This window comes from Rhinichthys klamathensis, unplaced genomic scaffold (assembly GCF_029890125.1).
Source record: "Rhinichthys klamathensis goyatoka isolate OS25496 unplaced genomic scaffold, OSU_Roscu_1.1 h1tg000275l_1, whole genome shotgun sequence".
Taxonomy (NCBI): Eukaryota; Metazoa; Chordata; class Actinopteri; order Cypriniformes; family Leuciscidae; genus Rhinichthys; species Rhinichthys klamathensis.
The window spans coordinates 2786132-2809422 of NW_026606794.1; the positions used below are offsets into that span (position 1 = coordinate 2786132).

Below are 23291 nucleotides of genomic sequence, written 5' to 3' on the forward strand. Positions count from 1 at the left end.
GAAATCTTTTGTCACACTATAAATGCACTGTCACTTATGATCAATTGAATGCATCCTTGCTGAATAAAGTACTGATATCTTAAAAGAAATAAATCTTGACCACAAACTTTTAAACGATAGTGTATGTTAGAATAGTTTTCACCCTGATGCTTTTTGGACACTCCTTTTTATCATCAAACTTTTGTATCAACTCCAAAGTTGTCTAAATAGATTATATATATTTTCAGTGGTGGACGAAGTACACATGTACCATGTAGTTGAGTAAAAGTAAAGATACTCAAGGTAAAATATTACTCAAGTAAAAGTAGAAGTGCTGCCTTTAAACATTCACTTGAGTAAAAGTACAAAAGTATTTGCCTTCAAATGTACTTAAGTATCCAAGTACTTTGATTTTTTTATGGCTATAATGTCCTATTATAATTTGTCACAAGACTCTTGCTTAACTCAGTCTAAGTGAAGACTAATGTCACTCTTGGCACACCAATCTATTAATGAAATGACATTAATTAGGCTGACATATATATATATATATATATATATATATATATATATTTATATATTTGAATTGAATTCATTTTTTGTGTGTTTAATTTTGGAGGGAAGGGGACTGTTCTGTTCCCATATATAAAACAAATAAAACATTTACAGTATTTACTGTATATATTTTTCTCCAGCGCCTATGGTCATAATTATTAACATCTTAATGTTACGATACATTCACATAAACCTGCACAACGCCATTAAATATATATATATATATATATATATATATATATATATATATAGATACACACACACACACACACACGCACACACATAGCCTATATATATATATATATATATATATTCTATATTCTATGTTATGGGAGCAGCTAATTTCCCTCTAAAATTAAACACACAAACGTATTAATGCAGTGTTTCTGCTAGGCTACTCCCCAGAAAGTAAGAAAAAAGCTATTATATGCAAGTCATTTTAGTGGCAACGTAAGCAATGTACATTATGCGTCAATACTTACCGATAATTGCTGCAATAATAGCTGCTGCTCTCTGTCCCGCTTAAAATCATTGTCAACGCGATTTGTTTGGAACTATTGAGAGCTACACGAATAACGTGACCGCGCGGCGGCGTGATCACTGTCACAACCATCTATGTTCGCAACTCTCATATTTTAACGGCTCTGATTCGCGCTTAGTAGATACCGCCAAGGCAAGTTCAAAACGATTGGAGGCTCGTTTGACCAGTTACGTTTGTATCCACTCATAAATAAAATGGAACGACTGATTTTGAAAATGTAGTAGAGTAAAAAGTAAGATATTTGACTTTGAAATGTAGTGGAGTTAAAGTAAAAGTCTCCCAAAATTTAAATACTTGAGTAAAGTAACGAATTACATTTACTTCGTTACTGTCCACCACTGTATATTTTAAATATAATAGTATGAATTTATCGATTCAGGATATATATTTTTTACAAGCCACATAGAGGTACAAAAAAGTCAATATAAAGTATATAAATAATAGTCAATATTTGACTTTATTGGTAGGCTACTTTTTTCTCCTTTCGCTTTTTTGTGCTCATTGTGGAGCACATTTAACTGTAACATACTGTCTTTGCATACTAAATCTATCCATACATTATCAAGTCTGACTGCTCTCCATACTAGAACAAGCTGTAATGGTGACATTGATTGCTGCAATTTATTTGCCTAATTATAGCCATGAAATGTATGTCCCGACAGGTCCAGCTATAACACACACACGTTCTTAACTCACTCTGCCAGGACTGATCACAGGACAAATAGCCCCAAGCACTAGTTACGGCAGTTTCCCACCTTGCCCACATTAAAGCCTGAATGAAATATCTACGGTGAGAGGATGAAGTTATTTCTGTCAGAGTCAATGATCCTCTGCTGGGCCCGAGCAGCGTAATAATGTAGTAACACTCTGCTGTGCTCAAGACAACCACCAGGGAATGCTGTTGAATCTTTGACTTTCATAGGTCACACGTGGTCAGCACCAGAGAGGTGGGGGATTAGTTTTCTTTCAATGGACCAAATCTCATTCAGGATTTAAATGGACAGCTTGTGGAGATTTTTCCCTTTTGCTCATTTATAATTTATATCAAGTTTATTGAATTCATCATAGAGTGTTAAAGTCTTTCACCCTTCCCTGATAAAAAAGTAATCTTGGATTATACTTTTCTGGCTCTTTCTTTCGCATCACTGCCCATGCTATAGTGTTTACAGGACTGATAGCAGGCCATCAAGGCTCATGTCATCATGTCTGTCCTGGCTTTGACCTCTGGCCTTGTAGTGATGCATTTTAAGTCCAAATGCTTTCTATAAATACTTTTTTTTTTTTTTACATTATCCACAAAAATATTAAGCAGGACAACCAGTTTACAGCTGTGACAATTAGAAATGTTTCTTGTGAGCATAAGCCTGTCATGATTATTAATTGTCTGATTGTGGTTATTCAGTCGAATCGCAATTATCATGCATAATTACTTCAATCACATTCTGCCATCTAAACAATTAAGGATAATTTAAGCACTGAAAGAAATGCCATCAATTGTACAATATTGTGTCTCCTTTTCTGGTTTGGTAAGGAGAATAAGGGGAGTAATCTGAAAGGCAGTGAAGAATAATGAATATAAAAAAAACTGTTATAAAGTACACAGTGAAAGTCAAAGGTCTTCCTTTATAAGAAATACAAGCTTGTGGCTTTAATCAGACTGCATTATTATTATATTATATTATATTATATTATATTATATTATATTATATTATATTATATTATATTATATTATATTATATTATATTATATTAATTATATTATTTATGAATTATATTATATTATGTGAGACACAAGACAAGAGTAATGGGTGCTAAAAATATTCCACAGTATTACTGTTTACTATGGAAGCTTGTTTCCGCCACTGAATAAATATCTCAATTGCGAGATATGAAGTCAGAATTGTGAGAAATTAAGTCGCAATTGCGAGATATAAAGTCGCAATTATGAGAAATAGTCGCAATTGCAAGAAAAAAAGAGAATTGCGACTTTTTATCTCACAATTCTGACTTTTTTTCTCACAATTGCGAGTTTACATCTCGCAATTCTGACTTTATAACACATAATTGCGAGTTCATATCTCGAAATTCTGACATCTTTTCTCAGAATTGTGAGATATAAACTCACAATGTTTGAGTTGGCGAGTTATCAGCGATAATAATTGCGATAACTCACAATAATTGGCGAGTTATCAGGCCAATTCTAAGTGGGAAAAAAGACTAACTTTTTCCCCCTCAGAATAGTTTATCTCTCACAATTCTGACTTTATAACACGCAATTGCGACTTTATATCAATCAATTCTGACTTTATATCTCGCAATTCTGACTTTATAACACGCAATTGCGATTTTATATCTCGCAATTCTGACTTTATATCTCGCAATTCTGACTTTATATCACGCAATTCTGACTTTATATCTCGCAATTCTGACTTTATATCTCGCAATTCTGACTTTATATCTCGCAATTCTGACTTTATATCTCGCAATTCTGAGAAATAAAATCAGAATTGCGAGATGTAAACTCGCATTTGTGAGAAAAACAAAAAAGTCATAATTGTGAGATAAAAAGTTGCAATTACCTTTTTTATTTTTCATTCAGTGGCGGAAACAAGCTTCCATAATTTACTGTATTTTTGATCAGATATGAATCTTTCCATATCATGACTTGCAGCAGTCACGAGTACTTTTTAATTCAGAATCTTGCATATCTCTATTCTGCACCATTTGATCAGCTCTGTAAACCTGAAGGCAGATTCACAGGACAGGAAGGTTCTGGTTTCATCTGGACAGCAAGCTCATCAGTTACTGCTGATTTGAGGCGGCCCGCTGCAGCAGGTGTAACCTGAGACCACTGAGGATGGGGGCGATTGGTCAGACCCTTCTTTCTCTGCTCAATTTAGGGATGAGACCTCTTTTCTGTCCCCCCTCATCCTGTAGAAGCTCACAGGGGAGATGGAGAAGGTGCTGACAGCCTGACTCTGGCTGACTGGGGGCGGCTCAGTTCAGGCTGATCCAGCACTAATTTCACCCGTCCAACTCTGCACTCCACACCCTCTACAGAAGGAAGGATCCAGAGCAAACAGAGGTCATATGAGCAATTAGCACCGGGATATTTTTGGCACACAAGACACTCTGGCATATACCTTCAGTAAGATTACAGTGAGTTTAGATAACTGTGAGGCTCCGAAATATTAGTCGTGTTGGGTGTTGAGAGCACGTGCCAGAAGATACCTCAAGGAAGAGGGAATAATGATTTGTGGATAAAATCTATCTTCAGATATCCTGAGTTGTTCTTGAGGCACATACATAATAGAAACTGAAAAGTTAAGTCTTTTCCGGAGTGTCTTTAGGTCTTCAAGGCCAAATAAGTGGTGAGTACCATACAGCTATATGAGTTTTTCTGTTATTCCCTTGAACAGATTTATCTACAGGAAGATGTCGACTCAGCAGATTGTTTTTAACAAATGATCATTAATTACCAACTGACTAAGTTACTTTTTTTATTTTAAAGATGATCTAAAGCAGTCATGATGGAAGTCATATTTTATTATTATAGCTCAATATTGCCACAGCTTAACTAGATAGCCAATAAACATGTTTAAGTTATGGTTATGACTATAATTTCGAAGGGATGCTGTAAAATCCATTAAGTCTATGGCAATGGTTAATATATCACACAGTTTTTAAATGGAGCCATTATCTATTTATTTCACACTTAATGTGGATTGCAAGAATGTAAAATGCTTAGTTAAAGAAGAACTGTGTACTGTTGGCAAACTTAGTGTTCTTATTGTGAAAATTAGATTCGGTAGGGTGATTCAGGATGTGATTATGATGTCTGAACTTATTTTGGCATCTTTTAAAGCCTCTCTTATAACATGAGATTGATGGACACACTGTAATATATTTAATTTTTACAAATGATCCAGCTTCATATATTTCTAATAAAGTAAAATAAGATATTGCACAGTATATGTAAAGAAACTAAATTCAAATTCAAAACATTTTAACACCAAGTTTGTGGGATTTGATACGGAATTTAACGTCATAATGATTATATTTTAACACTGTGTGATGTGAGAATGAGGGCGATTCAGTAAAATGAATTTGAAGTTCGATTGCAACCTCCCCCCTCCCCCCCCCCAAACAAATATTTAAAATGATGTGTGTCTGTTCCACTTTACGCTTGAGTCATCAAAGGAGCAGCTGTTTACCCCTGTTGCATGGTATCAACGACAAAGAAGGTGGCAAAATGTATAGCATTGCTCACCTCACTATTATGTTTTGGTTTTTGAACCTTTTAGTTTTGTTTTAAAAGCATCAGCACATAACGAATGTACTGCAAATATTCTTTGCAGACACCCGAGTTCAGAAAACAGCGTCCTTCAAATGAACATCTCGGGTGCACACCAAAAGTGGTAGTGTGAAAGCACCCTAAGTGACATCTTGTATAGTGGTTAGTTTGAATGGTTAAAGGTTTGCTTTCAGATGATAATGGGAAGAACAGGCAGCTTTTGGTGCATTATCAATGGAGGTTTCTGGGATTTCATCATGGCATCCAAGAGTTTAGATCTGCAACTGTCTTGCTTTTCCAGACATCAGATGTCAGTGGAGGGCAACTAAAGTCTGATTTAATGATAAGCATGACAAATACATTGCGAGTCTGAGACCACATTGAAAATGTAAGTCTAATTAATTAAAGGTTTTAGTATTTTGATAAAAAAAGTCAGATAAATATTATGAACTATTTCTGGGTCACTAATCATAAGTAAACTATCAACAATATGACTATCAACAGTATGACTATCAACAAAAACCATAAATTTGACAGTATTTTATAGTAAAATTACACATAATGTAATGCAACTTTTAAACCACTTATAATTTTTCAGATTGATCATGTGAACTCCTTTGAATAAACGGTCATGTTCATCTGGGTACTTTTTGCCTACTCTTATGACTACTGTGAATTTGGCCATACTTCATTTGTCACATACTGTTTTTCGCCTATATAGTAGGGAAGTATGAGATTTCGGATGGTGCTTCATTTTCATGGACTTTGTTTCTCTTCAGTTTGCGGTTTCCTGTGTTCCTTTGCTCCATTTTTTCCCACCAGTTATTTGTTTCAATGGACACTCATTCAATTCATTCTGTACACTTGTTCATCATTTAGCGCTTTATTTTTGTATATTTAAGTTCCTCTGTGTTCGCAGTTCATTGTCCGGTATTGTCGCGTGCTACACACTTTTTTTAATATAATAAATACCTTTGTTTTGGAACCTTTTGAATCTTTATCATCATCATCATCTGGACTAAAGCATTATACTTCCATTACAGTACCAGGGACAATGTTATCAGGTTTTATAAGAAAATTTGAAATTCATGTTAATTTTTTTAATGAAACTTTCCACTCATTTTTTTATGCGGATGATATCATTTGTAATTTAAAAAATTACATTTTAATTGAAGAAAAAAACTGCAAAGTAAAATAATTGCTACTTGTGCTCCAACTTTTTGAGTTACTATTCAACTTAAGTGTATTTTATAATATTGGGAAGGAGAAAGTGAATCCCTTTTAATTTTAGGAAAGCTTAAAACATTTTTTTTTAACAGTGATGTTATTACAATGAACTGTATGTAATTTGAAGAATGTGTTTTTATGGCGCATATATGTGGGACTAATTGCTTCACAACCTCTCATTTGCTGTTTAATTACCTATACATTAGTGGCTTGCAGCACGGATATGGAGGAGGCTGCCACCTTGCTAATGGCTGAAGGTCCCCTTGGGCTGTGAGACCGTAATTGGTTAAGTGAGCTGTATATGTGATGTTTGATTTTAATTACTCACTCAGGTGAGTGCCAAATGCATGTGCATGATTGAGCATCCTTCATAATTCAACCAGATGAGCTCCTCCTCTCATTTTTCCCTTTTCTGCCCTTTGCCAGTCTTAGTGCAACCTGCCTTGCATTCAAAATTACATACTGTGGGATCCAAAAGTCTAAGACCGCTAGTGAAAATGCTTCTGTTTTTCAAATATGTATATATATATATATATATATATATATATATATAAATAATATATATATAAATAATATATATATATATATATATATATATATATATATATATATACATATACATATTAGGGGTGTAACGGTACACAAAAATCACGGTTCGGTACGTACCTCGGTTTTAAAGTCACGGTTCGGTACGTTTTCGATACAGCAAAAAGTAAGAAATGCCAGAGAAATTTCCTATTTGTTAAAAGAAAAAATATTTTTTAAATAAGTTGAGTTTTCCTACATCTGAAACTTTCAGGTTTATAAATGGGTGTCATCTTTGAAGGATGAACAAATAATGTTTTGGTCATCACATTAAAAATAACATTTAAATATATGAAGAGTTCAGATACAAAAGCCATTTGAAATTTTCTTTATTTTTATCAAGCTTGTATATTTAAGTTCAGTAATTTCACTTAAATGGCAATGAAGATTACCTATTAATTGTCATTTGAGTGAAATTACTGAAATATACAAGCTTCATAAAAATGATCATTCTAGAAGAAAATTTCAAATGGCACTTAGAGGCTTTTGCATCTGAACTCTTCATATATTTATTTATATAATATTTGAGTTTTGAAGTGCTGGAAAAAGATGTGTGAAGTACTTGAAAGCATTTCACTATTCCAGCCAAACTGCTTACAGTTATGGTGAATGTTGCTGGTCTGTGGACGTAAAGTAGGCTATTACTAACTTAGTTCATTCACGGCACAATATTTCTCCTGGTGTCCACGTCAGCGCTGTTTGATCTAATAGAGATCTACGGTTAATAACAGAGAAATGTGAATGCTTCTCACTAGATCTCGCAGCGATGTTATTACTTCAGTGGCGAATTCAAATGTTTTCTTTACTGGATCTTAGCGCTGTGTAGTGACAGTGTCGCTTGATCGAGATCGGCTCGCGCTGCACAGATGCTGGTCCGAACTCCGAACTGATAAACGATCCGTGAAGCACATAATGAGTAGCGCAGTTTCGTTCCGCTTTCTTTACGCTTGCCATTTGATGTTGCGCAACGCTGTGGTGGTCGCGCCAGCGCGAATTTTGTCGGCAGGAAAAATGGTCCAAGGAATCGTTCGGTTTGTATGCGTACCGAACCGGAAGCCTCGAACCGAAACGGTTCAATACGAATACATGTACCGTTACACCCCTAATATATATATATATATATATATATATATATACATTAGGGCTGTTTTCGACTAAGGATTTTCATAGTCGAATCTGATTCGTTAGATTTTGCCGGGTTTTTTTTTTGATAGCAGCTAGACGTTCGGTTGAATAACTGTTCCTCGTCTGTTATAGGATAACTCGCTCTACGTTTATTTAAAATGAACAGCAAGACAACTAGAAGTGAATGTGCTTTCCATTAAATGAATCCTTAAAAAAAAAAAAAAAAAAAAAAAAAAACTTGCAATGAACGTGCTTTGTTTTAAATAAATCACACACAGTAAACAAAACCTTAACAAAAAAACTTTGCAATGAACTTTGCAATTTAGACGCGCAAACTGCGTGCCGGTGCCGTGAGACGTAGCATGCTCGGGCAGATTCGGCTTGAAGTCGTTCATCCTCGGATGCGGCGTCGCGCGCGTGCTGTTACAAAAAAAGCTGTGCACACAGCGAAGCGAAATGGGGTCTTGCCGGTCTTGCGCACCCAACGCGTCATTTTTTGCCGTGCGCACCTTGCGCTCGTGCGGACGCGTCGAGTATAAACAAGGCTTTACTCCGTGTCAGCGCGCGCTCTGATCGGTAAAGGTGCACAGACCTCTCCCGAATCATCTCCAGCAATCAGCCTCCGAAGCACCACTAACTCCGCCTCCGTTTCCCTCGTAAGATGATATTAGTATTTAAACATTCTCTATGATAAAAAATGTTTGTAAAAAATATTTTAATAGCACGGTTTTGGCGGTTATAAAAAAGGACAGAATGCTCAAGCATACCTGTTTTTTTTCTTGTCATAGTCACGATGATGTGGGGCTATTTTAATTCCAAAGGCCAAGGGAACTTAATCAGGATGCATAAGTATCATGTATCCATTAAATACCGGACCGAATTAACCCCCCTAGAAATAAAACAATAATTAAAAATCAGTTCCTCTTCCTCAATAGTTAGTTAGTTAGTTATTAAACATTTACACTAGTAAAAAATAGTTGTTAATGGTCTTAAACATGCAATATTGGTTGATATCTATTTGCATATTTGGTCTAGTGACCTTGAAATAGTGCAGAATCAAGATTTCCTAGTCATTTTGGCATAATAATGCTTCAATTTTTTTAAACGTTTCAAAACCCAGAAACTTTATTTCCAGGTTTAAATTATAATTCTGCATCCCAGATTTTCAAAGTGGTTTTCCATGACATTTAGACCCCACTGTAATTGAAGGCCAGACCCCATACTTGGGTATTCTTAGTGAATCTCATTTTACATCTGGGCTGTGGGAACAGAACGGGAACTGGGGTTGAAGGGGTTTCATTGGGGGATTGTGACGAGCATGAGGAATGGAGGGCTGTTTCCAGTCACCCCTCTGGATTACCTCAAGGCTCAAGACTCATCCTTCACCTGCAGCCGCTCTTTCATTAGCTGATAGCACCCATTTGCACAGCCTATAATCAGTCTCGCCAGTTGGAGCCGTGCCAATTCCCTTCTTTGAGGCTTTAAAACGTGCATTTTTGTTCTTTTAAATTGTCTTTTTCTTGTTCTCTCCTTCTGTCCATTTTAATCAGTTCTTTTCTCTTTGTCTCAACCTTTCTCCCTGCCTACTTTAATCTTGCGTCTCATCCCTTTTATCACTGTCTCATTTCATTTCTTTCCCATCCTGCCTCCCACCTCTCTATCCTTTCCCCCTTCTCTTTTTCCTCCTCTTGCATCTCTATCATCCCAATCTGCTGAAGTCGTTTCCATTTCACAAATGTGTATTAAGTAGAGACCCTTGCGTCATTTGACCGTGACAAACATGAAAGGGTACAAGGTGCAACAGAGGTAAAAAACGGTTTTGTGTTATTGGATGTGCATGCTAGCTGTTTGTGCACCATCCCCATCCCCCCCGTGTCTCTCGGTGAGTGGGAGATCCCGGGAGCGGGAAGGCCGTTTAAATGAAACTCGTGAGCTGGGCAGTGCTTGTCTGCAGCAGTAACGGCAGCTGTGCTCCGCTCAGAGGAGTGTTTTCCCGTAAGCTAGCAAATCTGCGGCAAGCATGTGGAACCGGGCGAGTTATTCTGAGCACATCCCTCAAACCGGGCAGCCCTACTGCAGTGTGCCGCACAGGTGTGTATCTGCTCTGTTTCTCCTGCTTCAGAAACACAGATCTGCAGATCTAGACCTGTATCAGTTATACTGACTTATGCATGATGCATTTATATGTACAAGTTGACGACTGTCCCGTCATAGAGGAAGGTGTTAGGATGGATCTTGTTAAGCTTTTGATTCACTGCTGATGTTGACTCAAGGATTTCTTTTAAGAATGCAGCCTGTGTTTATTAATGCTTGCTGTAGCTGTGTGCTCCCTGCTTTTATCTGCTTTGAAATATGTTATCCTCAAGTGAAATATTCAAGGGTCATTTGCAGAACGATCTGTGTCGGATCTGTTCAGGCTTCTAGTTTAGAAATACTCTTGGGATATGCAGGCAGATCTAGATTCGAGCTGAGCTGGTTTCTTGTTTGGGAGCTTTTCACACACATTTCTCATATGATCTCTCTCACACACACACTCACATATTTGCATAGGACAGAAACAGATTTCTGAATTATCGTCTTAAAAGCATAGGCCTTTTATTTAATGTTGCAAACATCTAAACTGCAATTTTTACTTTAAAGCTACCTCAATAACTAATATTGTCAGTTGGGATTGCATAAATAGTTAATGTTTTTAATAAGGTTTCCTGAACACTCTACCTACTACCATTGGCTGAACTCCGAGCTGAGCACAATATTTTAATCGCCTTATAGTCGCATTTTCATTTACATATGTTTTTTTCATATTTTGATATGATAGAAAGTATTTAACTTAATATGAATATTTTCTTATAAAAAACCTGTTGTATAATGTTTTATCATCTCATGAATAATCGTAACAGCAGTTATGCATTATAAAACTTGTTATAGTTTTTAAGAGGATGATGATTTACAACAAACAAGCATGGTTTGTTGTAAATCTATTTAATTAACATAGTATATGTTAATTATATTGTAAATCAATACAATTAACATATACTATTAATATTAAGAATATAATATGTTCAATGTTTAACCATGAACCTGTTATATTCTTAATATTAATATTAATAGTATATGTTAATTATACTTAATTTAACAATGGGTTATAATTCCCAAAGTTTTAGTGTATTATTATGTCTCATATTGACATTGTTTAAAATCTGCACAATATCGTAGTACAGTATAATGATTTACTTTGACAGTTTTAACCTGTCTACTCTGTCATTATGTGACCTGCTCGATGTTTTGATGCTGAAATGGTCTTGGTGTCAGAGGGGATTATGAAAAAACAGTCTCCATCCATCTATTTATCATTCCCCCCTCTGGCTGCCCTTCCTGTTACCTCCACTCACTGTGAAACCCTGTGACAGCTCTGGCCTAGACTGCATGTCATCTTCCAGGCATCATCTGTGGTACAGCCACTGGGTCTTAATGTGGACCTTGGAAGGAGCTGCAGAGACTATTTTTATTGGGGGAAGTTCAGTCAATCAGTTATGGGTTCTTTGGTTGAGACAGAGAAACCTGGATCTGACATTCCTAGAATAGAATCATGAAACCTCATTTGTTTGTTTCAAGTGATTTAACACTGGAATCTGGAGTTCCAGGAAATTGTCCAAAATACCACTATGTCTTTGCTTAGGTCCTGGGAGGGAATTGTTTGTGAACAAAGACCCTGAGTAGTATGTAGCTGGAGATGACATGCCATTCCGTTTTGAAATTCTTAATAGTCGACTGTCCTAGTATCATTACACACATGCATCAGTTGTTTTGGCTTTATGCAGTCTGTGCCATGTAGTATTTAACTTTACTTCATAGTGCATTACTCACAGTAAACTACTTGGAAATTGTGTGATTAAGTGCTATTATCCTCATTAGACTTTTTATATGCTTTGGACATAAAAGCCAACCACTATATTCGCAAGCACAGTTGTAACATAAAAGCCAACCACTATATTAGCAAGTACAGTTGTAACAGTGACAGGGGTGTCCCAACTGCAACAAAAAAGGCAAACCCAAAGATGTTTTGAATAGTAGCAGCACCACTGCTCTGAATGTTCCGGCAGATTGAGGCGTAAAATGTCGTGATGATGAACTCAAAGGTTCAGAGTGTTTATTCCAAGAAGTGCAAAAATAAAGGTTTTCCAATGGTGTGCAAATGGTATTTACAGTGGAAGTCCTAAAGTATATGCAATAAATAAATAAACAGCCAAAAGTTCATTTGCATATAACTTTTGAACAATGCCAATAAATTGACCCAAAACACAGCAGCAACTATACTCCAACTCAATCTACGAGCCTCCAAACAACTCTGAGAGGCCATCTTAAAAAGGCAGAGCCCCTCCTACTTGGACTAAACCATTTAGAAATTAAAAGTAATAAAGAAATTTAAGAAAGACAAAGAAATGTGATTTAACAGTATCAAAGATGTAAACTGTTATCATAATACAAAAATATATAAACATTTGGAACAAAACATACTCAATTAATTATTAAAGGGTTAGTTCACCCAAAAATGAAAATTATGTCATTAATGACTCACCCTCATGTCGTTCCAAGCCCGTGAGACCTCCGTTCATCTTCGGGACACAGTTTAAGATATTTTAGATTTAGTCCGAGAACTTTCTGTCCCTCCATTGAAAATGTATGTACGGTATACTGTCCTTGTCCAGAAAGGAAATAAAGACATCATCAAAGTAGTCCATGTGACATCAGTGGGTTAGTTAGAATGTTTTGAAGCATCGAAAATACATTTTGGTCCAAAAATAATAAAAACTACGACCTTATTCAGCATTGTATTGTCTTCCGGTTCTGTTGTCAATCTGCGTTCACGAGTCCGCAGTGACGCTGATGACGTAAGACGTGTTATCTGGTGCGTCCGTGTATTCGGGTTCAAATAAATATGGCTGGGCAAAAAAATGCAAGTCTTCCTCTGTGTCGAAATCCTTAGACATGTTTGCGAAGATTGTTTTGTTTACAGCGTGCGTCTCCCTCAGAGACTGTAAAAGAAACTCGGGCGCAACAGAGAACACGTCAGCAGCGTCTTACGTCCCCAGCGTCACTGAACGCGGATCAACAACAGAACCGGAAGACAATACAATGCTGAATAAAGTCGTAGTTTTTATTATTTTTCGACCAAAATGTATTTTCGATGCTTCAAAACATTCTAACTAACCCACTGATGTCACATGGACTACTTTGATGATGTCTTTATTTCCTTTCTGGACAAGAACAGTATACCGTACATACATTTTCAATGGAGGGAAAGAAAGCTCTCGGACTAAATCTAAAATATCTTAAACTGTGTCCCGAAGATGAACGGAGGTCTTACGGGCTTGGAACGAAATGAGGGTGAGTCATTAATGACATTTTCATTTTTGGGTGAACTAACCCTTTAATGTTTAATAAACAGATCACAAATCTCCCCCTCATACACTAGAACAATGAACTGTGCCTTCCATTGGCGGGAATGAGATCTTCAAAATGGTGTAGCATTTACTGTCTGTTTGGGATGGGGAAAATGTTCAAGTATACGTAAGTATGACTATTTATTATGTAACTGGCTATGGAAACAATAAACATTTAACATGATTACCAGTCTTATTTTACTTCTAAATGCATACAACACATTAAACGTTAAACTGAGTAACAAATGGCATAATGGTGACAGGAACAACAATAAACAATATGTGTTAACTGCATGGTGTTCAAATTTGCGCTTAACAGATAATGTGGCTGAATCTGAAATCACCCCCTATACCCTCAAATTGGGCATTATTTGAGGGGACATCCATTTGTAGTGGTGTCCGAATTTAACTATTGTGGACGTTGAGTACACTTATTCAATCCCACATTGCACCACAATAATAAGTCTACAGCCGATGTACACTCAACTGTGATTGAGGGTTTAGGGGGTGATTTTGGATTCTGCCTGTGTGTTATGATGTTACAATGAGAAGTGTATGTATGCAAGTATGTTCACAGTCATAGTGACAAAATAAGAGTCCTTTTCACAGAGCCTCACTGTGACAACACTATTATAGGGTGCTGAATGTAAAATAGAGCACATTACATAAAACAACACTTCTAGCACTGTTTACGTCACTGGCAAAGATTTAGATTTGTATTTGAGATTTATATTTAACATGTAGAATTACATTTAATATTAAGATTTGGACTGACGATTTATTTACATTTAGTTGCATTTAAATATGCAATAAAAATGTAAATTTAATAGTATTTTGTAAGTATTTATATGCATAAAAAAGAGAAATTGGCAGTTTTTATTGGTGAATCTTTTAGTAAATATTGGGTTGATTTTTTTTTTTTTATGTTGGAAGGCAGCCCATTCAAATACATTTTCTCTGTTTCAGGAGTTTGTCACACATTCATGTCAGTTCACCAGGTCTGCCCCTCCGTACGTTTAGAGCTTCACTTGTTAAAGTAATAATCTCTTAATGTCACGCTGGCTTACCCCTGTATTTATTATCTTCTCCATGCACCTCAATTCTATTTGCTCTCTTGACTAATGGAGCACAGGTTGAGTTAACAGTGCGTGCTATAGATTCCTCTGGGAAGGAGAACATGTCTTCCCCACTGCAGTCTAAACTGAGAACAGAGAGAGATGTGAAGATGTGTCACTGATCTGTGTGGATGCTCTCCTTTTATTAGCTGATGACACATTAGAGAGAGAGAGAGAGTGTGCAGGAAAAATTTAACTGATGTATATCCTGATGTTAGAATCGGGCAGAAAATATTGTATTTGTTGTAAACTAGTAATATTTGTAATATATAAGAGTAATACGTATAATAATATATATGAATATGTAAACTAAAAATATTTGCATGTGTATAATATTGATGCATGTGTGTGATATGTAAACAGTGTGTCTTTTTTAAATAGAAAGTGGGGTTGCCTGCAGTCGAAAAAATGCTTATGTATAGGATAATACGTCATATACTAATTCAATTTTTGTAGTTGATATTTTGTGTAAAAGTTTTCTTAATGTAAATTCTCTTGATATTCACTGAAAGTTTTATGAAAGAAAGTATGGATCAGCTGTTAGCTTTTGGAAGATATTATAATCTGTTTAGTGGGCATCGTTATCAGCCATCGCTGATGATCTCAGAATGACCAAATATTTATCGTCCTGACCATATTTTGGTGTATCAGATTCAGTGGTGTGATTTATGTGTGTGCATTTGGTTTTTATACAACTAATTTTTATTTTATTTTAAATACCACTGTAGACATTTGCATGATTCTGTTATCAGAGACTACTCTTTCTATAGTGTCCCTGTCCTTATCTGATCGGTGCTGTTTTTAGGCAGCTGATTGTATGTACGGGCAGGGTGTTCACAAGGCTAATACATATATATGCTTTAAAACCAGACTAGCAGTCCTATAACTGGATTGGTGCATATGGCACTCAGTGTGTTGTGTCTGTGTGAGCATATTGACTGTGGGGTCACAGAAGGACGAAGGCCGACTCCTGGAACCAAATAGGATTGTGCAAGTTTCATTGCTTTTAGAGCCCATTAGCACTGGTTTCCCCACCTTTTTTTTTGTCTCTCTCACTCTTTATCTCTCTTTTCTACAGTTGTGATGGAAAAAAAGTGACTGATTATTCATAATATCTTCATTTAAATCTTTATGGAAAACAGCCCAGAAATACCACAATACCTATGTTCTCAAACCCTCTCTTAGTTGTGGTGTGGGACATATGGTCATTGTTTTTCAGTAATGCTGCATGACTGTTTCATAGCTACAGTTGGTTACACATTATATACTAGGTGTAGTTTTATTGTGAAGTGAAACCAGAGTTGCCTGTTTATGACTAAAGTGAAAACAGAGTTTTTTATTCACATTAGCAGGGCTGCACAATTTGGGGAAAATGTGATACATTTAGATATTTTAAATGTATTCATAAAATATAAATATTTGGTTTTAGATTATATATATATATATATTTTTAAAATAAAAATCGTGATTGCAATTTTCTCCAGAATGCACAATTTGCCCAAACAATTATAAATTGATAATAGTAGCAATTATTATTATTATTAATAAAAATATTAAACAAAAAATGAAATATTACTACCATTTAATGGTAAAATACAAAATGTATTTTAGTATTTAAGAAAAATAACAACAATATTTTATAATCACACTAAGCCATATCACGATTCCGATTGTATTGCGAAAAACTATGTAGCCCTAATTTAAAAAAACAAAACAATTGCATATTTATAGTATTTTATTTTATTTTCATTTATAGTATTGCATTCTGTACTGTTGGCTGAACCAATGGCATTAGTTTAGGGCTGGACTGTGTTTGTGTGACCAATGGTATAGACAGGTAATTATGGAAATTCACTCCTCAGTATTTATGCAATTCTGCATTTTGTATCTAGTGGCACAGCAATTCACATTTCACCTTTTATAATTTAAGATAAAGGGCCCGCCTCCAGGGTGCGATCTTTCTCCTTTCTTTTCTGTATTTTTTGTAGTTGAGATGTAGGGTACACAGAGAAACCTTGGGCACTCTCACTGTAATGAATAATGTGTTTGACAGCTATATCCTACTATCTGTGCCTCGGTCCTTTAAGGCCCGTTTAAAAGAGGCTGTGTCTGTTCTACAACTCACCCTTGGCCCTATACTGCAGGAGATGCCAGACTTCTGCTCTGCGGTGAATGTAGGTGAACTCCTGATGCCGAATGCTAAAAGGAGAAGAATCCAAATTCTGTTACTAGAACCCAGACTATTTCGAAAGTTTCAGTGACTAGAAACATTAGACTGTAATATACCTTAAGAGTCCTATGGCTTCTTTGACTTAAGCCTGAGTTGGTAGTGTATTGATTTTTTTTTAATTGACTTGTTAGTGCCAGTTCTATTTGAACTCAGTGATTATTTATATTCCAGTGAAGAGAGTCCGGGCCTTTGGAGTGAGCTACATCTCCTTATGCATAATGGATTGTGTTGGCCTTTATGTGTAGAGGATATTGCTGGAGGAACATTTTTAGTATCAACAATATAACAATGCTTTTTCTAGACTTTATTAAGATTCTGGAAATTGGAATGGCTTATGATTTCTGTTGGGATTATGGTCATACCATAAGCTTTAGATTTAGACCAGAGATGAAACGGATAATCCAGATGTGAACATATGTGGTCACTCACTGGTTAGTGTTTGAATATGTGTGTGGGTCAGATTTTGCCTGGACCAGTCAACTGTACCCAGGTTTAATAAACATTCTGAATAGTGTCTTAATGAAAATGCAGAAAGGTTTCTTTGAGCTAAGTTTATGGATAGGATCTAGAATTTGAAATGTCATAGCTCAGTTATTGCTATTATAAAACATTGAGATCGATGGAAAGTCTTCACCATCATGTTAAGCAAACTTTATAGTGCACCATTACACATATATCAATTCCTTTGGTCAGTCATTATCACACACGGGAGTTCATTTTTTTTTCATATTAAAAACAAAACCAGAAGAAAACAGCTGTTCAGCACTCAGTATGGCATCATGTAGATAAAACAATGTGCAGCTATAAGTGCATGCGAGTCATTGCTTGTTCTTTGACACTGGAATATTTGCATTTAAAATAACTTCCTCTCCTTCCACATTGGGGATTCTGTCTAATGGCATCAGTGTCTAATGGATTGTGACATGTGCAATAATACAAGAACAATGTCCTTTTGTTACATGCAACATATAAGCATTTTATCAAGGGTTTGTTTAGCACAGCTGTCCCTAGATGCAGGAAAACAAACCAAGGGTTTCCCCTTTTTCCACTTGATAATTGGTTGTTTAAGGCATTGTTGCTACTACTAGAAAGTCTAATGACCCGTTGCCTTGGTTAATAGGAAGTAGTAACTTGTTTTAAAAGCCACAAATAAGAGGTCACAGTCTAAATGGTAAATTTTTGGCTCATCTGAATTAAAAGCTTTTTGAATAAAATACTCAACTGTTGTTACTATAGGTACCGTTTTTTTCTGGCATAGCAGAACACTGGCTCTAATGCCATTGATGTATTCTGCCTGCTGTAAATCTGTTTTGTGCACATGGAGCCTAACGTTGTGACAAGGTTGCTTACATTTGGAGGAGAACCATCAGTGATAAATGCAGCTAAGTGTTTGGCTGAACTGAAGCCATCGTCTGTCGAAGCCTCAACTGCAGAGTGTCCTGAGAATAGCACAAGCCTGAACATTTCTAATCTAAAGAGATGAGCTGAAAACTGCTCAGAGGACTTGTCGGAAGCAAAGCTCTTGTAAGATTATGAGATGTCTGAAGTTACAGAAATTCAGATAATTTAGTGCCTTCATCTGACCTAAGGAATGGCAGGAGGAATATATTCTCCCTGTGCTGCTTTAGGCATCTTTGATATTGTCCCTGGGTTACTTTTCTTTGATTTGGCTTTGACTTCGACTTCAATTTTCCCTAGAGTTAACCTTTGAAATAGTTGAAAATCTCCTTTAAAAAATGTCTTTGTCTTTTTAATTTTTTTTTTTAAATATATATCACTGTCGAAAAGAGGGCTGCAATGTGATGATGAAATGATTATAAATGCATCTTGATGCTTTTTTTCTGATATGGGATTTTTCTTTTTTTTATGTGACTTTTTTAATGTGTGCTTAAGAAACATGTCTTATTAATGTTGTGCTGCTTAATATTTTTTTTTGGGAAATCATGATACATTTTCTGGATTGTTTTAATAGAAAGTTCAAAACAGCATTTATTTGAAATCAAAATCTTTTGCAACATTATACATGTATGTCTTGTCTTTACTGTCACTTTTAATCAATTTAATGCATCCTTGCTAAAGAAAAAGAATATTAATGACCCCAGACTTTGGAACTTTATCTATTTATGTTTTATGACCTACAAAATGGCCTTAAAAATGGAAATCTGTTATGAATTTTGAGTTGTTGAATTTAGGGTACACCATTAGCATTCTCTGTGTGCTCTCTGGATGGGCAGTTGACAGCTCTTGTTAGGAAGAGTGTGGCCTGAGAGGAATGTGCATTTTCCTGTATGACAGTATGATCCTGATCCTGAAGTTTGTCCTTGCTGCAGATATTACAGGGCCGCTCTGATTTCGACTGCGTGGAGTCCACGGGAAGATGTTTATGCCCAAAGAACAACTGTCACAGCAATATTTCCCTCTGCAGCACCCTGCTGACAATGTATTGTCTCATATCATTGTCTCATTTTCCCTCTGACAGTCAGAAAGAAGGTATTGCATCTCAAGTTAAATCTCAGGTTAACATGTTCTTAGGTCACTGCAGGTCAGGTCACTCCCAAGATCACAGATCCTAAGAATACTGAGGCAGTCAAATGCTCAGTGTTGTACATATCTATTTTATAACATGAAACCCACATCTGATAAGAAACTATAATGATGGAAAAGACAAGGAAAGGCATTCTTGGTTAGTGCATATTTGGTCTGGGTTTATTACTTTTTAATTTCCAGTCACTTTAGTCCAATTAAAACGGGAGGTAGTGTAGTGCTGTGTGTAATTGTGCTGATTGTCTCAATGATGACTTCATCCAGTGTGACTTTTTGTCCCACACCAATAGGTTAGGATTTCCAGACATTTTAAGAGAAATTTTGTCTTTTGTTTGTGCCTTATTCTTGTGTGTATTCCTGATCCATGTTTATTAAGTGGTCTCATTGCTGTTGATTACCTGGCTTTCGAAAGAAAATATAATAATAGTTTGTGCTCTCAGGCTCGTGCAAAACACAGGGGGCTTTAAATCTTATTAGGAACAGTCCTATTTACAAAGAAAAATTAACCTGGGTGTTTGCGTTTTAATAGAATTTGATACTTTTTCCAATTTTTTTTTCACAGCACCCGTGAATTTAATCTGCAGCATTATAATCAGTATCAGTGTTTCTAATTTCGCTCTATGACAGCCTCATTTGGATGGCTGTGGTGATGTGGTGCCTGGGGCTGTGTAAGACTACAGACCACACGCTTCCTTGTTACTGCGACAAATGTGCGGCCCAGTCAGTTTGTCATTACTGGTTGGCTGCGTCAGATTACTAAATACCACAATCTCTCAATTCCAAACCTAAAAACAGCACATAGTCAAGACTGAGCACCTTATTCTATCCCAGAGAATGCAGTTGTAAAGAAGATTGTCCTTGCGTGTTAACAATATATGAAACAATATAAAGGCTTTATGAAACAATATAAAGGTGTAGAAACAATTTTCACTCAGAAATTGCTCGTAAATTTCACAAATAATTATTAAACAAAAATGTGCAAGTAACACATTGAATTAAAAAAAAGTACTTCAGAGCTGGCAAAGTGTGCTTTCAATAAAACATGGCTGCCTTTGCAGTAGAAAGGTGAATTATATGCTATCTGGCTAGAGAAAACAGAAAACTTCAACACCCATAATGCACTGGGCATGTTGCCTTCCAAGGCCATGCCCAGGCCACTATGGATACAGTTGACCATAGTCAAATAGCGCCTTTCTTTAGTAGGAAATGCTTCTTAGCATACTTTTAGTCATAATGGAGTCGACTTGTATTGTTCCTGGGAGCAATAATTCAAAGAATGAACGTTTAGCAGGAGTGAGTATTTTCTGTGATAAACATATACCTTACAATAACTGTTTTGTTAATAACCCTCTGTCGATCTGACTGTCTGTGGGCGAGAGAGAAAGAGTAAACATTGTGCATTATCATATTCTACCGATATTGTAACAATTCAAAGAGAGTAGAAAATCGGTGAAGTTATACTCCAAACATTACATTTTGAAGTAAAAGAGCTGACTTTAATAGTTTAGTATGCACATCATGCAATAGGTAACAAGTCATGAAAAGGGAAAGAAGCCAAAAAATGTTGTGTGTGCATTATCAACCATGATTAATTGCGGTCCCAAAGGAAGGAACACAAACGCAGTATCACAAACTTGTGCATCTCATGTTCTGCCCTGATTCCAAAAACAAGTTTGTTATTACAATGCTTGGAACAAGTTTATGATTTTGAATAGTCACCACTATAATGACATTTCAGTGGTATTCTGTTATTTGATAAATTGTAAGATTCTTTTCTATGGATTTAGAATGTAAATGTTGACTTAACTGAAGATATCTGTATGTGCTGCTGCTCTGCTGCAGTCTCAGGGCATCATTTCTATCCTGCGGCTATTACTGCAGATGTTGAGGTACTAAACCTAGACATGGCATCTGTCGGTTTATATCTGTTTGTTGACGTGCAAACTTTATGGTTTGTGATTTCATTTGTTTTTCCCCCCTGTCTGACATTTGTTTGTCTCAGATTTACTTATCAAAACCACTCATGTCCATGTCATTCTGTCTCTCCTGTCATTAGGTCCCATCTTGCCATATGTGTTAGCAAAGCCCATAAAAGTTACATGACGTTTTTGTTAAAGTTATGCCTCTGCTATACGTGAGCAGTTAGCTAAACTGAATCAATGTTGAGAGGCTGTGCGGAGCTGAGATGAACTCACGAGGCATGTTGTAGGCTGTTGTTGGGGTTGCTACAGATAGAGTTTCTTTAATGAACCCAGCACAGGTCACTGTTCCTGGTTTAGATAAAGCAGGTTTGGGTGTGTTTCACTAATTATTTCCTTCTGATTATTTTAGGTTACAACTTCAACTTTTTTCGCCCCAAGCCCCCAACACAAATTGCTGTCGCTATTGATCTTCTAAGTGCCTTTGAAAGTCATTTCATTGTGACTGTCCGGGTGGCTGTAAAACAGCGATTTCTGTGATAAATTGCTGTGAAATTGTTCTTTATAAATATTTATCAGCAGGCTAAATTTGTGCCAGTGAAGTGATGGAAGTGCTGATGCTGCCATATTCTTATGGGTGCATCTTTTCCCTCAGGCCATTGTGAAGATCTCGGTATATGGACAAAGGGGGTGTGTATAATGCTTTGTTGATCAGTAGTTATTTAACGAAGACTTTTTTTGCCGACTAATGACAAGCCGTTTGATGGGCTTGTTAATATTAGGCTATTAAAAGGCCCAACAGAAGTGCTGACCATAGGAAGCTCTATCTCATAAACGAGGACGTAAACTGTTTCAAGGCCAAGGGTTCAACTTCTTCAACTTTTGTTTGGTTAGCTGTTCTCAAACTTTGAAGATTTTTCCAGAGTTTCGCCTCCAGGCGCTCTGGAACGCGCTTTTCTGGGGGCTTTGAAATCCAAAGGAGTTCATCTGAGCAAATGTTGTCATGGTAATGCTCTGTTAGCGAGCAAAGCACCGGATCAGATTTTCATTTTAATCTGTTTTGTCTGAAATTAAATGGGTTACATCAAAAACATGTGGGTTTATTTTCTGCGTAATTAGAGGTTTGATATTTTATGAGTCGTGATGGGGTAGTTGTCATTGCTTTAACTGTTTGTTTGTGTAGGAAATTGACCTAATCATTTTGGTAATTACTGTATGTCTCACTTAGCATTGGTTCTCTTTTAAGTCTCTCTTTACAGTCATTGCTTTCTTGATACATCATCATCAGTCCGTCATGCTGCTCGGTGGACTGGGTACTGCAGCTGAGCCTGTGAGCAACCAGGCGGAGCGAACAACATTTGTGTTTGTGTTCAACTAAACCTCCCATTCGTTGTTCCGTGACCCTTGTCCTTTCACTTCGCTCTAATTAGCTTTCTGCTGGGGTGCCCTTCAGTTTTGGGGGCTATCCTTTGAAATGTGTTGTTTAATGAACACTGTGAGCTCTCAATGTTCTTTAAAGTCCGAGGCTTTTTTGGGCATGTGAGGTCTTTTATGTGCTTTATGTCCTTATATTGGAAACCTTCCTTTGTATCAAGGAAGCTTGAGGTAGCCAGAATGGAAGGATTGCTTTTTTTGTACCACAGTGACAGCACCTTGCAAAACCTTTTTTTTAGGAGGGATGCCTCACTCATGAGGGGCCGGGATCATGATGTCACTAAGCAGCAGATTAGGGGC

The 23291-nt window shown here is 36.4% G+C and overlaps 1 protein-coding gene across 12 annotated transcripts in view; it reads left to right on the forward strand.

The window, feature by feature from the left end:
• plekha7b (pleckstrin homology domain containing, family A member 7b) overlaps window positions 1-23291 on the forward strand; it is a 116011-nt gene that overhangs the window by 24276 nt on the left and 68444 nt on the right. The window contains exon 1 of one of the 12 annotated variants that reach the window (XM_056268759.1): window positions 10281-10396. The exons of the other annotated variants lie outside the window; for them this stretch is intronic. Coding sequence (XP_056124734.1) covers window positions 10326-10396 — 71 coding nt within the window. The 5' untranslated portion in view covers window positions 10281-10325. Of the gene's footprint in view, window positions 1-10280; window positions 10397-23291 lie in introns of those variants that run through there. 12 annotated transcript variants of the gene reach the window in all.